The sequence below is a fragment of the Morchella importuna genome (assembly GCF_003444635.1).
Source record: "Morchella importuna strain M04M26 chromosome Unknown Morimp01GS033, whole genome shotgun sequence".
Lineage (NCBI taxonomy): Eukaryota > Fungi > Ascomycota > Pezizomycetes > Pezizales > Morchellaceae > Morchella > Morchella importuna.
Window position 1 is genome coordinate 309094 of NW_025763430.1, and position 20440 is coordinate 329533.

A 20440-nucleotide genomic window follows, 5' to 3' on the forward strand; every position below is an offset into this window, starting at 1 on the left:
AAGCTGTGAGGAGCGATAAGCCGTGTTTTGTAGGATATATTACATATTCGTACCTACCTATATAACAGTAGACTCGCCAGACTCCCCCATTCAACATAGCTTCAACTTCTCCCTCTTTTCCTGGGTCCAGCCGGGTGGTGGGGCGTTGGTCGATCTTTAGATTATAGATTGCTGTTAAAGGTGTTCTAATCTCTCCACAAACGCGGTCCCCCCGCTAATTTCCCGAGGAAAACTGGTCCATTCAGCTGCAGATTAATTATCAGACCGTTCTTGACTGGCCAGCCCATCGCTGAAATGACTGAAATCGACCCTCCCCCTAAAGACACCTCCATAGTTGAATAAAGATCCCCCTAGGAACAATATTTTGCGCTGATCGCCACTTGACCTAGCTGTAGACTTTGGTCTTTGTACCGGAAGAATCTTATTCTGTCTCCTCGAGCTGGATAGTTGGAGATAAATTGGACCCTGCGGGGTTGTAGTATTCGTCCTTTTCTTTTCTTTTCTTTTCATTTCTTTTCATTTCTTTTTTTTTACCTTTTCGGCGTATAAAGAATTTGATATTGACCTACCTACTCCATAGACCCCTCGGGATATACTTCTCCAAAAAGGCCAGCAAGTAGCAGAGTCTCCACTTACCGAAAACCACAACAGACCTACCGTAAAACGCTGCCTATGGCAAAAAAGAAGTACTTGCGAGAGATAAGATCGGGAGATCAGAAAGAAAGGAAGAAAAACTGTCTTAACCCTGCCCGATGTAAGTCGGTATCACTAGCCACACAAATAAGGTGTGTTTTTAGTATGGTACCTACTGTGCGTGGTTAGTAATATATCTCCATTTACATCCGGTTTGATGGTTTAAAAGATAGCCCGGACCTACCTATAGTTCCTAGGTGAATTTTATCCTGCCTTTCAAATTCCCGGCACGTAGGACTGGTTTGGTTATTTTGTCCTCTGTGAGCTTTTTTCTCTCCCCCTTCCCCCCCCCCCCCCCCCCCTTCTCGGAAGCCAACTTCCCAGCCACTGGTACACCGGCATCCTCACTCGTATAGTTACGAAGAGAAGAGGTATAACAGCCGGTTATAACTTCGGTATTCTCTTCTCCGTTAAGTGTCCCGCTGGGTGGATGTCCGGCCGGGCGGTGAGTGCCGGAAGATGTCTTGACTGGTGATAATGTAACAGCCAAAGCCAATGCCTCATGCTCAGCGCTTGAAAAATGAGCCGGGCCGCATGAGGGTACTGTGTGGTCTCTCTCATGTAGTTCTCCCCAGCCCGCCATCGCCGACAGCACACAAAGCCAGAGGCTAGATACCGCATTACTCTATCTCGGCGGCCGGCCACATAAGACGTGGACATTCCCTTACGTTGGTTTTTTTTGTCCTTTAGTCTTGCCTCGTCCTGGCTCGATAAGGGGGTTTCGAAGTCTTACGTGGCCGACCGTTGGGACGGGCGGGTGATATTGTGTTGGTTTTCGTTTTTTTTTAATTTCTTTTTTTATTCTTTATTCTTTGGTTGTTGTTTTTTTTTTTTTTTTTTTGGTGATTCAGTTGATCCCTTTTCTGTCCAGATTTTTGACGGTTTTCAACGATGTGGTACATTGGTGTTTTGACGGCTTTCAACGGTGTAGTAATTTTTTGACCGACCGAAGCGTCCCGGCCGGGAGTGACAATAGTGTTCTGACACACCCGACCTCCGAGCCCGAGCCAATGATGGCGGTAGAGAGGACTTCACTACCTGCGCCCATCTATAAAAGCGGATGGGTGGGCAGTGTGATGGTGGTTGTGAGTTCTCAGTGCACGCCGAAGAGGCGGTGCGACGAGATCGAGTGAAGGAAAAAGAGGTTGTGATATTGTTGTTGTTGTTCGTGTCGTGTCATCTTAGGTGGTAGTTTGTAGAGGTGAAGAGGTAAGGTCATAGAATGGCGGGCCCATCTGTTGGGTGGTTGTGGCTGCCAGGGAAGGTTTTGCACCGCGCGTGGGTGCATCATAGGATATCACTCTGTAGGATAACCCTAGCCCTGGTGGTCCGGGCGCTGGTAAAGGTCACGACCACCACCGCAACGTCTCTCGAAAACGAATTTCCACTGCAAATAACTTCAACCCATCCAATTCTCACAGCCTCGTACCGCTGTTTCCTCACCGCCGCGCCGAACAGCTGCACATGGCCAGCTACCCACACGAGGACCGGTAAACGGCGCACTCGGTCACACTCGCACATTTCAACCGTAGGAGTGACGCCTCTGCAGTCCTGTGGGGGAGAATATGGTGATACATCGCTATCATTTTCTTCAAGCTCAAATCTTAAAGGGAGACTACCACAGAGGGGGTAGATACCTCTTGTAACTACTAACTACGCGATTAGATGACACACCCGAAGAATAGGGATATGGCAGGAGGGAAAGGCGAGATTAGAAGAGGAGATTCTATGACCAAATCTGCCCTCTCCTCCGGCATAGTCGTTATTTCTGAGGTCACGCATATTTGATCACAAGATACCGGTGGATAGCAGGAGGAGAAATTGACCTGCCGGGGAGACTAGTCGGGGTTATATAGTAGGTCAATTGTCAAAACCTTCATCTCCAGGACACCGCTCCGCACCAAACACATCAACAAGCCTAGGTTGTGGTGGGAAGTCCGGGTAGATCGAAGCACAACACTATTCGCTCCTAAAAATAACACGGGGACCGCGGCACAGAGCTTGCAAGTGGGAATGGGGCGAGCCTTGGTCAAATGAAGGAACCTTCTTAGCTATTGACATAGGCAATACTCTAGGCGCCCCATACAAGAAGTCGACAGCCCATCTAGGAAGCTCTCGCTATACAGCGAAAGCTTGCTATAACGGTACTTTCTATAAGGGTAATCTCTCTATAACGGTACCAAATTCCGGTCCCGAGCGTACCGTTATAGCAAGCTTTCGCTGTAGTACCTACCCAAACAGCGCATCTCCGGAGATTCGATGTCTGGTCAGCTTTCGTCTGGGGGTTAAAACTACAGCAGAGACGTCTAAGTTAAGCAAGGCTTGTGCGGATATTGCGGTTCAATATATACTACGGACCCGTCTTCCATCTGGCCGGATAAAAGGCACAAAGGCAGGTAAAGAAAACTACAACCGGTCTAAAAACACTAGGTATCGCACTTTATACCCATACAGTGGCGCAGCGACAATTGAAAATTATTGACCAGATGGCCGAAACTATCATGGTAGCGAGAAGCGAGGTTGGTGTTTGAGATGACATGGTTGACGATATATATATAGGGATCGTTATCTGTACCAATGGGGGAAGTCATGCACTATCACTCGATGGTTCAAACCCTAACCCTCTGGAGTCCGCCCACCAATGTCGCCGCTACCATCACCAATATAACTGTTTTAGCGAGGCGCATCAGAAATACGGACCGGGAAAGTGGGTAGCGAAGGAATAGCACCCTATTGTTTATCTCGGCCGATTCGCACGCCACCCGTCCTCGCGCTAGCACAGGAGGATAGCTATGGTGGACAACATGGTAAGATCGGGGTATCATATCAGTTTGCCCGACTTGTATCAAGACTCCAGGTATCGATGGAGAGCTGATGATTATACTTGTGACGTGACAGGGTGTGGATGAGAAGGCATGAGTAAAGACTGGTGGTGCGGGTCTTTTGGATGAGGTTGAAGGGCGGTGATGTTCGCCTGCTGAAATATATCAAGGAAGATATCTGGTGTTTGTGTGCATATGCGTGGGTATGGTATATGCGGCGGTCACGCCGGCTGTGGTGGATGTGCGATCTGTATTCCGTTATTGTCGGGCAAGTCATGCGATATCACTCGAACACTAGCGCGATCCAGCCCTAACACCAACTACCACCTCCACTACGTCCATCACCGCCAGCCATCACCACCACTAGCAACCGCAATCTCTTCCCACAAGACATCGCCACAAACAACGCAAGGTACTGATTCGTCGTCACGCACCACTGAGACGAATGCGTTTATCTCAAGTCCTTACTACGCCGAGCTACTAAACAAACCGACTCTAGATTCGGAAGACCTTATATGGTAAAGGCCTGGAGTAAGCTTCTGGCCCTTTAGTTCATAAACCTGAGGCTGTATTTGAAGTGGAGTTACGAACTGAACTGCCTGTGGCACCTTCTCAAATCCCTAACCCTACACCAAAGATAAGGATTAGATTAGATTAAATGGGTTCAACCCCCACCCCCAATCTTACGGACCACAATCGATTACAAATGCTGAATAACCGAACTATTACATGATGGGCGTCCTTTGCTGAATTCTACTATTAATTACGCGGGTTCTCTATAGAGGCACTGTACCCATTTCCGGCTTGGGGCGGAGTGATGTGTCAGCCCAGCTATATATCTGGGTGGCGTGAGGTAGAGCTGGTGTATATGTAAGGTTTCTCTGCTACTGAGTTGGCATCTTGAATGAGTGATTATTGAGGTCATTGCTTACGGATGATATCAGTAGTACATTTCACGAACATTCTTGTGTAAGTTTATTAGTTTTTTCATGAGAGACCGGAGCTGGAATATTATGGTACACATGCCTTAAACGTCATAACGGACTACATATGCATCTATTTGAGAGGCTCACGTTAAATTGTGCTAGCTAGCTAGCACCATTCCACGAATACATGCCTCAGCCCTACCACCCGAAGACCGCAGTATCCGAACACGCGCAGCACACAGGAACAGAGTAACCCCGGCCCACGCGCAACGACCAACCTCAATCACCACATCTCCCTACATGTAACCAGAACCCACTCACTTATCTCCGAGCCACGCGGGATCACTCGGGCTCTCTATAGTACGCTGCTGACTGCACAGAGAAAAACAGGATGGATCGTGATAGGCAGTGGCTGGCTTACTCATACACGCTGGATGTTCATTGGATGGGAGAAGCCTCCGGGTTCGGCGCGGCTGCAAGCCACGCGGTGGTGGCGTACATACGTCGGTTCGGTGAGTACGTAAGCTTGCTTAAGGAACACTGAGGCTTTGGCGGTGAGTTTAGTCTTGGTTACATGTATCCGCTGCCTCTGGCGTAGCTAAGGATTAGCTGGCCTGCCTGAGACGAGGCCGAATATGCCCCTCGGCCATGAGCGTGGGACATCATCCACAAGGCTAGGGTGCCTTCGTAAGGTTAGGGTTGGTTCTGCCCTTAACGAATCATATCTAGCTGTCCGGAACACCGTATCGTAGGTGTTCAGAACATGATATCGTAGGTGTCCAGAACGTCACAGAGATAGGTGTTCTTAGCGCGCAGGTAAATAAAAGGAGCAGAAGGTGGCCTCCCTCCTTCTCCAACCATTAACAAAGGCACATTCTGTCTCGCTTCTAAATAACCTATCGAATTGAGACCAAATGGCCTTCTCAAATCTGGCTGGATAGAAAACCACACCGGTTGTGGTTACAAGAGAATCAATACATATCATCATGATCAGCCAGCACAAATACAGCGAGGCTCAGACTCCAGGCATCACTTCATGGCTCGTATCAGCCCTATATGCCTATCCATGAATCATAGTGGTTGGTGTGAGATATCTTGTCTCGTGACTCGAGGGCTACATATCGGAGACGAGTTACTTATTCTTGGAGGTCACTGGTACTGCGCGTGTATCCTTGAGACCTGGAGGAAGTCTCACAACGGTTTCAAGCAGGGAGGGCGCAACGGCGTGTTTCCACAGCCGCCGCCATTCGACGCGCTATTAGTTGGCGGTAACAGAGCACGAGATGGTAGGTACGTACATCGTCATGCCTCATATACGGTACGGCACAAGCTAACCCCGGCCAAGTCACACCCTGACCCGGCCCTCATACATGCCTTCTCATGAGCCGTGTCATTCCAGACCAGTTGGCCAGCTGCAAGTCCAGCGCCACCCGCCGTCGACTCTTAAGACCCGCTATAATCACCGTTACACGATGGGAGTTGACATGTATATAAGCCTTGCGTTAAGTTCCGGAGGTTTCAGGATTACTAGTACTGCGGCCCCTGCATATACACACATCACGACTTTGATTGAAATCGATATGTATGTATATGTCCGCTACATTACGTTACGGATCGATCTGTGCAGCGGCATGTGCTAATATGGATGTGCATCAAGGAGTCATGTAGGACGAGTGATCGCATATGATCTCAAATCCAGTCATGCCGGTACCGCTACTCGGCCAGTACATGCTTGTAACCAGGCGAGTTCAGTGGATCTTCAGATGAGACGCATCTTGACACTATGCATTAGGTCTACTAGAGTAGCGCCTGGTGGTGAATACTAAGCATTGGTACTAATCTACAAAGTCTAGACTAGAGTATCTAGTGGATAGTAGTCGTTTATGTACCCTCTTCTCTACATGAAGTCGACATACACGCCCTACCAACCCCCTCTCTCCTTCTTTCCTCCCTGTTCCCCGCCACCTCTCTCCCATAACCACTGCACAGCACCAAAAGCGCACGAGTGTAGTAAACTGTTGGGACATTGCTAGCCCAGAACCGCCAAATCATCAGCAGCGGCACTCTGATCATGGTCTACCAGCTAGCTAGAGTAGACGAGACACTGCACGCAAGAGTACTTATGTACTCTAGAGTAGAATAGGTGCTCTAAAACTAGTACATACTCTAACATAATACACTACATACATTGACAGCTGTTCGGGGTACATGTGGACGTGCCCGACCTCAAAGCAGGCGCCAACCACGCAACTATTAATAGCAGCGTGTCTGATGCGGCCTAGCCGCTGCCGCAACGGGCAGACGCGAGGGGGTTGTGCAGCTGGACGACCTTAGTCTGAGAGTGTAGATAATCGAGAGTGGTTAGAGCGTGACAGAGTGACCCTGGTTCGGTATTATTTTTTTATGCCCACCATTGCTTGATAGGGTGATGTTGTACATACATGGCCCTTTTTACTACAACGACTAACTGCTTACAACTCTACTAACCCACTACCACTCTACCTACTACACACTACGTGACCACCCCCCCCCCCCCCCGGTCGAAGATCACGGCCTCCAACGCGCGCAAAATAAAAAAGAACATACGTAGATCAGTAGGTATCGTGAATATGCTAAAGCAGTGGTATCATTTCTCGCCCTTCCCTCCTTCCCCCTTCCCACACCCCCGAAAAAAAAAAAAACCAGCCAGTAGTCCCTTCTCCCCCACACAAAGCAAACATAAAAACCAAGAAAAAAGGTATCATCGACAACATACATAGTAGAACCGAACCATAACCACAAGAAAGTAGAGTAGAGCTACAAGATGTAAAAATGAAGAAAAAAAGAAAAAAAGAAAACTCGTCGTCGTCGCTAGTTAAGCTTGACTGCACTGGACTGGACCGCCCCCGCTCCCTAGACTATAATCCAATTCTAGTCTGTATGCATGCATGCACCAAATTCTGAGATGATAACCAAAAAAAGAGACGTAAACATAAAAAAAACAAAGGATCAAGCTGTTCTTTTGCACGTAACATCGTAACGCTAACGCAAGCCCAACAACTTTTGTAATAACCATAAGACGAAAACACACATATAAAAATGAAACATATAAAGATCCCAAAACAGTGAATGTTTCAATAAAAAAAAAGATAAAAAATATCCCGAGATGCCAAAAAAAAAAAAGTCCAAAGAGAAAAAAAAAATATCACCACATTATCACATCACATTTCAACAAACCCCCCATCATCTCATCGCATCGCATCGCATCGCAACTCATCGCATCGCATCTCATCTCTTAACACTACCATGTCTACTACTCCTGTAAAAGTAAAAATATATCAGTACATATTCCTCAAATCCACAATAGAAACAATAAGGTTAAACATACCCATAAGGTCCCGACGCCTGCGTACTCCTCGGCGGATTCCTCGTATAGCCAATATACGTCCCCGACTGCTCCGGGTTCTCCTGCAACCTCCTTCCCCCCGCCGACGACGGCTGCCTCACTGGCGGTGGCGCGGGCGCCTCGACTTGCGGCGGCTCCGGCGCGGGTGGCACCGCCGGTGGACTAACAAGCGCCGGCTTTCCAGGCGGCGGCCTATTCGCCGACGGCCCGGGCCCCGGACCAGGGCTGGGAAACCCGTGGATCGAGTTCGGGCGGCTCTTATGGCTGTGTCTGTGCTGCGACGAGTGTCTGCGTCGGTGGCGGTGCTCCTTGTCGTCGTCGCCTCCGCGGGTAGTTGATCGTTCGCGGCGGATGACGCGGACCTCGCCGTTCCGGATGCGGTTTGAGAGCTCAATGAGCTCGTCGATCTGGGTCTCGTCCAGGACCTGGAAGACCATGATTGAGTCCGACTGCTCCTTGAAGTCGTAGCCGATGACCTCGACGGCGCGGCGGGCGACAATGTCGCGGCTGATCTTTGTCCAGCGGTGTTCGGTGCCGTCTGGTTTGCGTGTGCGGCTTACGGAGCGGCGGCGGCGGCTGTGGGGGCGCGGGCCGCCCATGGGGGGGCCCATGTCGCGGTCGCGGCCGCGGTGGTCGTCGCGGTAGGGCGAGTTGGGGCCATCGAGGGAGAGGGCTTCCATGCGGTAGAGTTCGCGGTCGCGGTAGTCGTGGTCGTCGTAGCCGCCGTCGCTGCCCGTGTGTCTTCGGATCGGCATCATGGCTCCCTGCATCGGTCCCATGGTTCCCGGGGCTGGGGGAATAACGCCCGGGGCAGGCGGCGGTGGGAGGATCACGGGCTCGACACCGTGTGGGAGGGTGTATGGAGTTGGTTGTGGCGGCGGTGGGATCATGACTGATGGTGGGGGTGGTGCGGGAGGTGCTGGTGCTGGGGCTGGGGCCGGGGGCGCCGGTGCTGCTTCAGGTGCTGGCGGAGCTGGTGCGGGAGCCGGTGCTGGTGCCTCCGTGGCAGGTGGCGGCATGATAGCTTGAGTAGTAGGGGGTGGGGTACCACGCGATGGCGCCGCAGCAATTGCCCGCTGGTTGATGGGAGAGTTCAATGGCAGTGTGTGAGAGCGGGAAGTAGTATTGATAGTAATATTCCCAATCGGAGGCTTGCCCCCACGAGTGCTACCGCTATAATTGATGTCAATGGTTCTTCCATCATACTCAATCCTGATATTGCTTTGACTAGTAGTCGGCTCTGTCTCTGAATCGCTGCTGCTTCCTGACGTTTCCGAGCTGGGACGGCCTCGTGACGGCGGCTGCGGCTGCGGCTGCGGCTGCGGAATCATTGCCCGCGAGTCACTCGCCGGCACAGACCGTGACCTGGCCCTCACCAGAGCTCCCTTCTCAGTAGTGCTTGCCGCCTTCCTTGCACCTGGGCGGTACACCTCCTCGAAATCATCGGATCCGTCTCCACTAGCCTGAGAATCCGTGACTCCCAAACCATGATGCGGCCCCCTCGACCTACTTCGCTCCCTCCTAACCTGGCGCGGACGCTGCTGCTCCCCAAGGACAGGCCTCGGGTTATTGGGGTGGTACACGGTTCCCTCCCGCCTAAACTCACTAGGTGGACGCCCACCACCACCAAGGTGATACTCCCGGTCCCTGACATTCCCAGGCTGACTCGCGTTGGGCACAACATAGCTCTGCTGCCTGTCCACCGGCCTCTCCATCGGAAAGTTCATATCGTAGCTCTCACCCGAGAAGTTGCTGCTGCTAGAATGGTAAGCTGTAGACTGGGGGCGACCACCACCGCTCTGGCTCGGCACAATATACGGGCCCCTCCCAGGCGGCGGTGACGGGCTGCGTGACGAAGACCGGGAAGTCTGGGGACCACGCCGAGGCGGCCGATAATCGTACTCCGGCCCGTGGTCGTATCCCTGTGGCGTATGTGGCGGCGGCTGGGAGTGGTGCTGCTGCTGGTGGATCACGTTTGGTCGCTGTGGCGGCTTCTCGCCCTCCCTCTCCGTGTTCCGTCTGTTCAGGCTGTTCATGCGGTTGTGCATGTGCGGGTCCATTCCGCCGCGCATCCCTTGCTGCGGCGGACCCGGAGGCCCCGGGGCAGGGGCCATGTGCTGGGGAGGGGGTGCGGGGCCGCCTGTGCCCATCCTGCCAGGCATCGGGGGGCCACTCATGCCCATCCAGCTTGCCACACCGCCCCCTGGAGAAGGCTGCTGTGGTGCGTAGGCGGGGGTTTGCGGCACCGACTGGGGGTGGGGGGGGTACCCGTAGTGCAGATCCTCGGTGCTGTCCTGTGGTGAGTGGGGGCCGGAATAGGGCCTGTTGTGGTGGCCGTGGGGCGGGCCGGGGGCGGGAGGCGCGGGGGCCATGGGGGGGCCGTTATAGTACATGCTCTCCGGCGGGGGGCGGTGGAGCGAGCCGGTTGACGCCCGGTGCGGATCCATTCCGTATCGTTGGCGTGACGCGGGTGATTGACCTCGTCGATTCGCCATTGCGGGGCTAGAGAGGGGTTTGTATCACGAGATGTTGGGGGGTGTTGCAACAAAACACGCACAACGAAACAACAGCAGAGGAAATACTATGTGGCGATTGCAATAGCAGCAGCAAGTAGAAAAACACAGCTGTCACGATAGATAAATAGCGACAACGGTGCAAAAAAAGACCTCTAGCGAGACAAAGCGATGAGGCTGCACTGAGAGATGCTGATGCTGATGCTGGTGATGGTAGTGGTGATGGATGGTGATGATGATGATGGAGAGGGGAAGGAAGAGAAGAGGAAGAGGAAGAGGAAGAGGAAGAGGAAGAAGAACGATAAAAAGACGGGAGGGTGGGGATAGATATGTATGAATATGCAAGCAGTGGTAGTGTGTATGTATGTGAGGAAAGGATTGCTCTGGTTGGTTGCGAAGAGGAAGGATGGCTATTGGGCGGAATGTGATAATGATTATGGGGATTGAGGAGCAGTGATGAGGGGTTTCGCTTGAATTGCCGTGACGGAGAAGCAGAAGTGGAGGATAGATATGTATGTATGTAGGATAGTAGGATAGTAATAGTAATACTCTAGTGGCAGTAGCTAGTTCATGTGGCAGTAGCAGTATGTATCTAGATATCTGAGATACCTGCCTGAGATACTGCAGTAGCAGCAGCAATTGCAGGCTGCTGCTGTATCGGAGCGTCGAATGGTCGTATGGGAGATGATTTGTGCGATGTGCCACGTCGAGCGGGGGAAGAGAGATGGATGGATGGATGAATGAGAAAGACCCTCACTCAAAGAGGCAGAGAGAGGGGATGATGGTGCTGATCTATTTACTACGCCAGAGAATGCTCGAAATCTATTCGACCTTCGTCTCCCCTCATCACCATCGCTGTTCACAAGTGAAATTGTGTTAATTCTGTGACCCATGCTGCTTTACTAGCTACATACCTCCGCTAGTACAGTACTACTGCTACAGACAGGTATCCTTCTCTCTGGATCTCTCAACCATCACCAGCTGTGACCGACCCTCCCAAAATCGAAAAAAAAAAAAAAAAAAAGGAAACGTTAACTACCTAGCCCAGCCTGCCTACCTCTCCGCCGAAATGCACCGTGATGTCGATGGTCACCCTTCCTCCCCAATGCCCACTATCTATTGGGCGCTGTCCTCCAGCGGAGTTTTATTACCTTCCAGCGATCCCCCATCATCATACCTCAGTCTACCTCGCCTCTACCGTGAGCGGGGTGGCGTAGCGTAACGTAGGGCCCCATCTCTACTACCACTCTAAGGAAGTTCTTTGCTGAGCGAGACCCTTGCTTCCGCACCGCACCACCGGCTAGAGTACGGCTCCAACAGCTACGGCAAGGTACAACTTTTTTCTTTTTTTTTTCTTTCTTGTTTGCCCCTCCTTCCTGGGGTCAGCGGTAAGCAGCCGCACTAACGTCATGTCTCTCTTTTCTCTCTCTGTGTCTCTCTACTACACCTCTGTCTCTGAGCATCACTCACCCACTATTACACTCGAGAATGAACGAGCGTGCACGATGATGATGATGCTGCCCAGCAGCACGCAAAGGGGGAAGGGGAAGGCGGGGGGAGGGGGGAGGGGGGAGGGGGGGGAAATTAGATTTTTTTTGCACAGCCAGCCAGACAGAATGGGCCAGTTGGAGAACTAAACACGTGTTACGAGCTCACCCACTAGACTGACTGACTGACCTGACTCCCTGGACTGTGTGCGGCGACGACGACGACGACGACGACGACAGCAACGGTGGCCGTGGACAGGTTGGGTTATGCTATGTAGGTACCCATTCTCACAGTTCACAGTAGAGCAGAGCACGGTATGGTACGGTAGAGTGGTACGGTATTGTACGCAGAGTATCTACAGGCCCCTCAAGTCCGCACTCACCCACCCACCATGACAGCACAACCCCCGGCTGGCCGCCTTTTCACTCTCTCTCCACTGCACTGCACTGCACTCTACTCCACACTCCACTCCACTCCACTCCAATTTTCTCTTTCGCGTGTCATTCCGCTGTTGTTCCCCTCCATACCCATCCATCCATCCATCCATCCATCCATGCCATCCATGATCCATCCATCTCGAGAAACTTAAACGGCTCCCTCCCAAAAGATTTTTATATACATAGTGAAACTGCACTTTCTCTTCCCTCTTCCCGCGCGCGCGCGCGCCTTTTGGCCCCCCTCAGTTGCTTTTTCCCCCGAGCCTTGTCAAACTGTTTCGCCTGAAGGGGGAAGCACAGCAGAGCCATAGCAGCGGGTAGTCCAGTAGAGGGACCACTCCAACATGAATATGAGCTGTGACGTAGTTCAGCTGGCTTGAGCTCTTTCTTACCAACATCAACGTCGGCCAGCCAGGCATGGAGGTGGAGGGGTGCGAGAAAACAGGTGACGAGCAAAGATGGGGACAGCGTACAGCGTACAGCGTACATGTGAGTATTGTACATGTACCCCAGCTACATACCCTACCTACTATATCTGCGGCGAGATCGAAGGGTTAGCTAGGTGGGGTGTTGTGAGTGCTTGAGTGCTTGCTTGCCAGCTTGTCTCTCTCTATGCTTGCCTCTATGCTTACTTACCCCACTATTATCGATAACAGACAGACGTATATACCTACCTACACTGTATGACTGTAGCACTAGTGCGGGGAAACGAGAGAGGGAGTGAGTGGGAAAAAAAAAGATTTTTTTACAAGGTAGGTAAGAAAGAGTAAAGTAGGTTGCGCGTTTATCCGCCGCCGCGTTTGCTGTTGCCTACAACCTCTAGCTCTCACCACTAGCTAGTGACTGACTGGAGGGGTTGATGAAACATTTGATATTACTCAGAGCCTCATTTCAAGTTTTTTTTTTTTTACCGCTCGCTCGTTTTGGGGGGGGGGGGGGGGGGCGTTATTGTTTTTATTATTTTTATTTTTATTTTTTTCTGGGGTGCGTGTGAAGGAAGTCGGCAATAAACGTACCGTTGACAGTAGTATTGCTCTATGGCACTAGTAAGTGGTGGATCAGTAAAGTAGGAATTCAAGAAACCCTAGCCCGGGCCCGCTGACGAGGGTAGGGAAGGTCAAGCAATGAGAAAAGTGCAGCAGTAGCCTTGTAGCAAACACCGCCTCTTCTTCCCGGAACCCAAAAGTTTGTGAGACCATGGCCGGCTAGCAAGTAGAGATCGATGTTTTATGTATGTCACGCTACTTGGCAGGTTGTTGCGTGACGTGACTTTGCCGGGGGGGGCTCGGAGTGTTTCGATCTCGGGCCATGATGGAACTTTTTTTTTATATTGCATTTTTGAGGGAATGCTGGATAATTCCATAGACTCTCATAAGCGAGACCCCCTCCCCGGTCCCCCCGCCCCCGGAGTCATGTCCGCCTTGCCTGAAGCTTGCCCACACTCGAGTTGCAGATAGGTTGTATGGTACTCTACTTTACTCTCCACATCCCTGGCGAACATCTCATCGTGAGCCAATATACACCTTCTGGGAGGGGGGTCTGCTATAAAGAACTATGGATCCAACGACTACAAACCACGCACTTCTTCGCACAACGGCATGGGTCCGAAAACGTCAAAAGTTAAAATCACCCACACCGGATATACTACATGGAGCAATGTATAATGTATGTCGGCCAGCGATTCGGTCCTACATCCTACATGCATCGACAACGGGAATCAAGCTGGCCTTACCTTACCTTACTTCACATGGCAGGTGCATTTTCCATCTTCTTCTCCATCATCCTCTTTGTCTTCTTCATCCTCTGCGCTTGTTCGAATACTGATGATCGCCAGCTTACCGCTTCCCCTTAGTTCCTCTGCTGCTAATATCTAATCTACATATTCTAGGCAAACAGGCAGTCCGTATCGATATCGGGAGATGTCAGTCAAAGGATGCTCCCGGAATTCTCCATATCTAACTTCTCCCTCGGCATTCCTTGCGCTGTGCCGTAATACAAGCAGAGCCACATCGAATAGGGTTCCGCCGGGGCGTTTGCCAGCGAACCATTAGGAAACGTTGCTATGATGTGATGTGATGGGCATTATCTATCTAAGGAATATGTATCTGGCTGGCCCAGGCAGACATAGGATGAAGGAAGGCCATCGATATTGGATGCATCTTACTAATTGGGCAGACGCAATGGGCCAATTGCCACGATCCACGAATGGAGCTCGCGGGGCTCATCAGAAATGACTCGTATCCGTGGATTGGAGGATGGTATGCCGTTTGACATCCGGCCTGACTGGCAAGACTCGGCTCGACTGGTGGCCCGAGCCTGGCTGATATCTGCTTTGGGGCGTGGGTGGTTGTAGTGGTTGTAGCTAGTGGTGGTGGGTGTCGCCCTATCTCGTATACTCGTGCTGGACCGAGCGTTCCAGTATGTATTGTTGCCAACTACCACTGGAAGATACACTGGGCATATACATACAATCCACTGGTACCATCGCCGATTCAGAACATGACTAGCCTAGTCAGAACCAGCAGAATCATGATTGAGGAGCAGAAAAAAGGCTCGGGTGGCCCAATTGCTTTAATCCACGAACGAATGGGTTGATGTTTTTTTTTCCAAGACGGAGATCAAGAGGGTGTGTGTTTGTTGCATCTGCGCAGATCATCGCCCTTTGTAATCTTACCGAAAGTTGGTTCGCCGTGGCATTGAACCATGGGCGAGATACTGCCTTGATGCCAATAGTGTCTTGAGAGACACCCCCCAGCTCTTGATACCTCTATCGGCACGGAATACTCTTTCATCTTGCGAACAAGCCTGGTTATCCTGGGACGTGCTCCCGCTCCTACATATACGGGGGGAGTGGACGATTGAAGTACTCCAGTGAATAGTGCTACAGGGGTCCAACCACGTATTGGAGGACATATTGGAGGACCCGGTTTTCTTCCGAGAAGTCTCTCATGACTACATGGTGCCCTCGTTGGGAGCAGTTGGCGCCGGGTATCACTTCATTGTCGGAGTTAGTAATGAGACTTGTTATGAATCGAACCAAATAACTACTTACATATCTGTAGATATGGAAACCGCCAGAGAAGAGCACAGGGCGAACCATAATTTCTTATTCCGCCAGCCGTAGACATTTGGCAAAACTGGATCTTTGATATTAGGACCATGCCTTTGACAGCGTCAGTTGGCGTGATACGAAGATTGTTGGTACTCTAGTGTATCACTGACATGGATCGGCGCACCGTCTATAATTACCCTGCGTCGATACTATTTTGGTTTTCTTGATACGAGGCGGTTAAGCCGTGTTGTCTTGTTTTTTGTTTTTGTTTTTAACTGTTTTGGTCTTGAGGTGTAGGTACTGGATGTTGGGGGGGGGGGGGGCTGCTTGACGGGCACTGTATGTTGACCCTATTTTTGCTTATTTCGAGTCAGTTGAAGTCCATAAAGCGAGAGATATCTGGGGAGTACATACCCAGTAAAGTAACTAAATGCATATGGACCTTGGCAATCCCTATCACCCGCTCAACCAAACATCACTATCCCGCCCATGGCCGGCGGCGGCGAATGGGGGGCGTCCTAATTGGCTGCCATTATCTCAATTCCTACTAGGTGATAGGTCGTTTCCATAGGAGTAACTGAGACAGCCATTATTTCATCATCCTGCGTTCATTGGGTGGGCTTTGTACCACCATCTTTGATCGCCGCATCTCGAGATATCACTCGGTGTTGACGATGTGGTGAAGAATTTTATTCTCTCATAAGATGAAATGGGGATGGTGATGCGTTGGTTTGGTTATGCTGTTGGTGTTTTTATGAGCGTTGGAGGTGATAGTGGTCGGATGCTGCATTTGGGGTTGGTGTGGTCTCGTGCCGAGCTGCAAAAGGCCCTCAGGGTTTTGGGGGTTAAGGGCTAAGCGGTCAGCTGTACCCTAACAGGACACCTAGTAGATGGAAGCACATTGTATATCTCGGTAATTGACCAATTATTCCCGAACCCGCCCAATCCCAGAGTTTATCGGGACCAGGGTTTTGTAGCCTGATGCAGGACTTTAAGTATTGTAATCATTATGATCGGCATACAGGTTCTCTGCAAAAATTGAGGAGTGCATGTGCACAACGGCAAGTCTATCTCAGCTGTGAGTGTCTGTGGACACGTTTCTTTTGAGACTGGGACTGGACCTGCATAGTACCTGGTTTTGGAAAGAAAATGACTTAAGGTGATCTCTCATCTGTACTTAATGTATGTGTTGTTTGTATGGTCCTGTACTTTCAAACACACAAACATCACTGAGAGTTAGAGAAATCTGGGCACGAGACTACATGTAACAAACAATGATAATTGACTTTTGCGCGTGACGGATGACTGAAGGCTGTAGCATTGTTATCATCTACAAACTTATTCCCAAATTTGAGTCTATATAATGATAGCCCTTTTGAAGGAAGAAGATATATACAGGAGCGTGTATTGTGATGATTAGGAGCGGTTTGATCACCTGTGCGGTTTGGTATTGGGATTCTGGTTTTGGAGTTTGTCTTCATGGTTTGTCACTCGATATTTCTTCTTGGCGCCAAGAGGTGGTTAGGTTAGTTAGTTAGGCAATTGGGGTCTCCCTAGTTGCTTTGGTACGAAGGTTTCAATCTACCTTCCTCTGTATTATGTTAATATCTCTCGGTTTTGAATTTGCTTTAATCCTATCACAGGAAGAACAATTTGTTGGTTCATCGGGCATATAAAAATACTTGTAGTAGGAATGGAAGTGAAGCCACGAACCAAACCTCAAGCTCTGAGATACTATAAACACATACCCGAATCGACATGCTGGTTTGATAAGAGAAAAGTGAAGCTGCACAAAAATATAGGCTAGCTGTATTTACACAAGGTTAGGGCCCTGACCAGGGTTAGGGTCAATCTACAAGGGTTAGGGGAAGGTTACGCTGCTAACCAACTGATCATTGACCATGCACTGAGCTGTTCAGTAACCGGCTTCTGATAACCACAAACCCCCGCAACTAATTCATCTACACCCATTTCAGCTGTCATCGTTCACTTTATCTCTCATCACTCGCCGCATCGTCAAATGTCATCAACTCCAGATAATCTCCCTCTTGCACCTATACTTACTGATTCTGAAATCGCTGCTCTATCTCAATTACTGTACGAGAGCACTCCTCAATATGACATTTCGTTACAACATCTTGATGACCCGAGCTCCCTTGATGACAATAATGGTGAGGGGTCATCTCATCAAGGATTCGCTGGTGGGTGCGATGCGTTGAGTTACGAAAGACCACCCAACATTCTTAATGCATTCGCCTTTGTCTGTGCTAAGTTCGAGAGCTCGGCTCAGTATATGGCCTTGTCAGCATCTATGGGACAAAATGTTCATGTCTACATTGCACAGAATTGGGCAAAGCCAGATAAGGACGTAAAGATCCATCTCAAAAGTTTGTGGACGCATATGCAGTGCATTGCATATGTGAGACACTATATTCGCTGTGAGAACGTATCAGAGCGTCGTGGCTGGGCTGCCATTGAGGTTAAGGAAGCACCTTCGGGGTGAAGGAGGTTAGTACTGAGGAACCCAAGCCTAAGTAATAATTATTTAAGGATGTATTTTCAGAGAGAGCTAAGACTGCTACTATGGAACAGATTTTATCAGAGAAATTTTCAGGAAGGGATCCGGATCTTATTGTCCTGGAAGAACTCCGAAAGACATTCATGCACGATGTTCAAATGTTTTGTTATCCCAAAACTAGGCATCGAGTCGAGAAATACCTCGCTCCCGGGATATCAGAATTTTATAAATTCTACTTCGACATTAACAAAGACTCTATGAACCACGGGGATGTTTTGGCTGAAGTTATCCATACACTATATCACATCTCCCGAATAGTAATGGTGAACATTAATGAGGACAACCCAAATAATTTCGCGGGTGTTGATTGGAGCCAACTGCTACATATGTTTAGGGTTCTACACCACAGGTACGTAGCTAGCAGGGATGAGATCTTAGGGCGGACTCGCCTGATCCTGCATACATGGAACGAGTCACAACAACAGAAAAGTAATATTAACCCTCCCCTAACCTAATATATCGAAAGCTCACACTCGGCCTTTAGAAGATATCTTCTTAGAGAATTTCAACTTGCTGAAGGCAATACAAAAGGTTTCTGAACTAGGAACTTATATCTACGAGTTACTCGACTTTGCCTATTCTCCGCGGCGTCATACTATACTGCAGAAGGACATTGAAATCATATTTGTGGATTCTATTGTCGATCCGGCACCAGAGCCCTATTCTCACCACGAAATGACGGCACTCGTGAAACGTGTCTTTGACACTGCGTGGTACGACCCTGGTACAAACTTTTACGAAAAGATTCTGGCCGCCCACGAACGACAAGCCAAACCCGCGGATCAGGCAGTATTATCAGTGAGAGCATCGTCACTTTCGGTGCATCCTGAAATGGCTTTGTTGATTTACCACCACCAACAGTTCGCAAAGAATCACTCAAATCCCGAATTCACTGCCCCATTTGAGTATATCGCGGTTAACGGGAGTCCATGTATTTGCTGTCGAGCTATGATGGACGCATACTCGAAGGCAACCAACCGCTCGTTCATCCTTTACGGACATAACCCAAAACTCTGTGCTCCCTGGTGGGCCGCAACTGATTGCTTTGAGCCAAAATTGGCGGCTGCCATGAAGATGATCTTTTATCGGAACATAGTAGGGGTCTACACAGATCAGATGCGTGAGCCTGAAGAACTTGGTGTAAAGAAACAGGATGGGTTCTAAGAATCTCCCTTGGACAACAGCGTTGCGCAGCCAGAAGACGATCTCAAAAAGAAAAGAAGAAGAAGAGTGGAGGACCGAGTCACCTGCTAATGTTCTTTGCTAAGGGGAAATAGAGGGGGAGGAATTGAATGAGTTCTGGCGGAGGATTTGGGCATTGATATAACCGATTATGATTTCATTTCATCTTTTTCTTTCTCCTTTCCTTCCAATATCACAAATATAGGACACATGGGCGGATTAAGCCTTTTGGCTTTCAAAGAGGTTTGAAGGCATTTATGGTGGCAGCAAAAATGATGGCTAAATACGGGGACGACACCTACGTTCTTATCTCGACACCTACGTCCTTACCTCAACATTTACGTCCCCGTCTCGACATTTAAGTTCCCGTCTCGACGTTCACGTTCTCGCCTCAACATATAGGCGTGCGTTCCGTAGATATATATATAACTATTTCATATTAGCCTTTAGCTACCCTCAGTAAATGTACCTCTTACACAATTAGTATCACTATAAAACATGTCATAGCTACGCAAGAGTAAAGGGACATTATCACAAGATGCAAATGAATAAACACTCTCGACGACATGCAGACCCCGGACCCACTTCAAAAATCTCTCCCTCCCACCTGTTTGAGGGCCACAATATTGAGAGTATCAAGTCCTAAATATGGGCTCCGGAACTCTACCCACACACACAAATTAGTACTAATAGAAAAGGATCAGACACCTCGGTGGTATATACATATCACCACCTTGAGTAAGATTCTCTGTATACAGTAGAACATGTAAAACGACCAGATATTTCGAGATATTGATGAGACTTGGCCCAATCACTTGGTTCATTATCTAGCCGGGCATTTTTAGTGGTTAAACCAGTTTTACAAATAGTTAGGGTTAGGGTTAATGTTGTAATGCCAAACCCTCCATTTTCAATGTTTCGAGACTAGCTGTCATGCCTACCTACCTCCTTGATTCGCCTTGTCTAGTATTACCTAGAAAAAGTTTTTGAGACTTTTTCTTTCGTGCCCATCACTATTTCGAGACCATAAAAAGGACAGTACTAATCAACCATAACACTTACATATATAGCGAGAGAAGGGCGCACCCTCAAGAGGACAGAACAAAAGGCTTCATCATAGCCTTTTGACAATCAAGAGCGTCCAAGGGTTCTATTATGTATATGTAAAAAGTAGTAAGTACCCCGACAGTTACAATATAAGCAAGATCCAACTACATTTTCCTTAACAATTTCCCTTAACAGTTTCCTTCGCTAATTTCCCTTAACGATTTTCCTTAGCGATTTCCCTTACCATTTTCTCTTAACAATTTCTTTTAATAATTTCCCTTGACAATTTTTCAAGAAAAACAGCACCAATGGTAGCC

The 20440-nt window shown here is 49.5% G+C and overlaps 4 protein-coding genes across 4 annotated transcripts; 3 read left to right on the forward strand and 1 right to left on the reverse strand.

Annotated features, from left to right (window-relative positions):
* Positions 1 to 5507: 5507 nt before the first annotated feature.
* Positions 5508 to 6267, forward strand: LAJ45_09016 (uncharacterized protein; the record flags this gene model as incomplete). The annotated part of the gene is made up of 3 exons (XM_046118563.1): positions 5508 to 5731; positions 5787 to 6023; positions 6099 to 6267. 3 exons carry the CDS (start codon positions 5508 to 5510, stop codon positions 6265 to 6267), a joined length of 630 nt encoding a protein of 209 aa, XP_045968240.1.
* A 1441-nt stretch (positions 6268 to 7708) lies between these two features.
* On the reverse strand, positions 7709 to 10321 carry LAJ45_09017 (uncharacterized protein; the record flags this gene model as incomplete). Its single annotated transcript, XM_046118564.1, has 2 exons — positions 7709 to 7739; positions 7809 to 10321. 2 exons carry the CDS (start codon positions 10319 to 10321, stop codon positions 7709 to 7711), a joined length of 2544 nt encoding a protein of 847 aa, XP_045968241.1.
* Positions 10322 to 17336: 7015 nt separating this feature from the next.
* On the forward strand, positions 17337 to 17819 carry LAJ45_09018 (uncharacterized protein; the record flags this gene model as incomplete). The annotated part of the gene is made up of 1 exon (XM_046118565.1): positions 17337 to 17819. The coding sequence occupies one exon, from the start codon at positions 17337 to 17339 to the stop codon at positions 17817 to 17819; it is 483 nt and encodes a 160-aa protein (XP_045968242.1).
* An 80-nt stretch (positions 17820 to 17899) lies between these two features.
* On the forward strand, positions 17900 to 19058 carry LAJ45_09019 (uncharacterized protein; the record flags this gene model as incomplete). Its single annotated transcript, XM_046118566.1, has 2 exons — positions 17900 to 18323; positions 18379 to 19058. The coding sequence occupies 2 exons, from the start codon at positions 17900 to 17902 to the stop codon at positions 19056 to 19058; spliced, it is 1104 nt and encodes a 367-aa protein (XP_045968243.1).
* Between the last annotated feature and the right edge of the window lie 1382 nt (positions 19059 to 20440).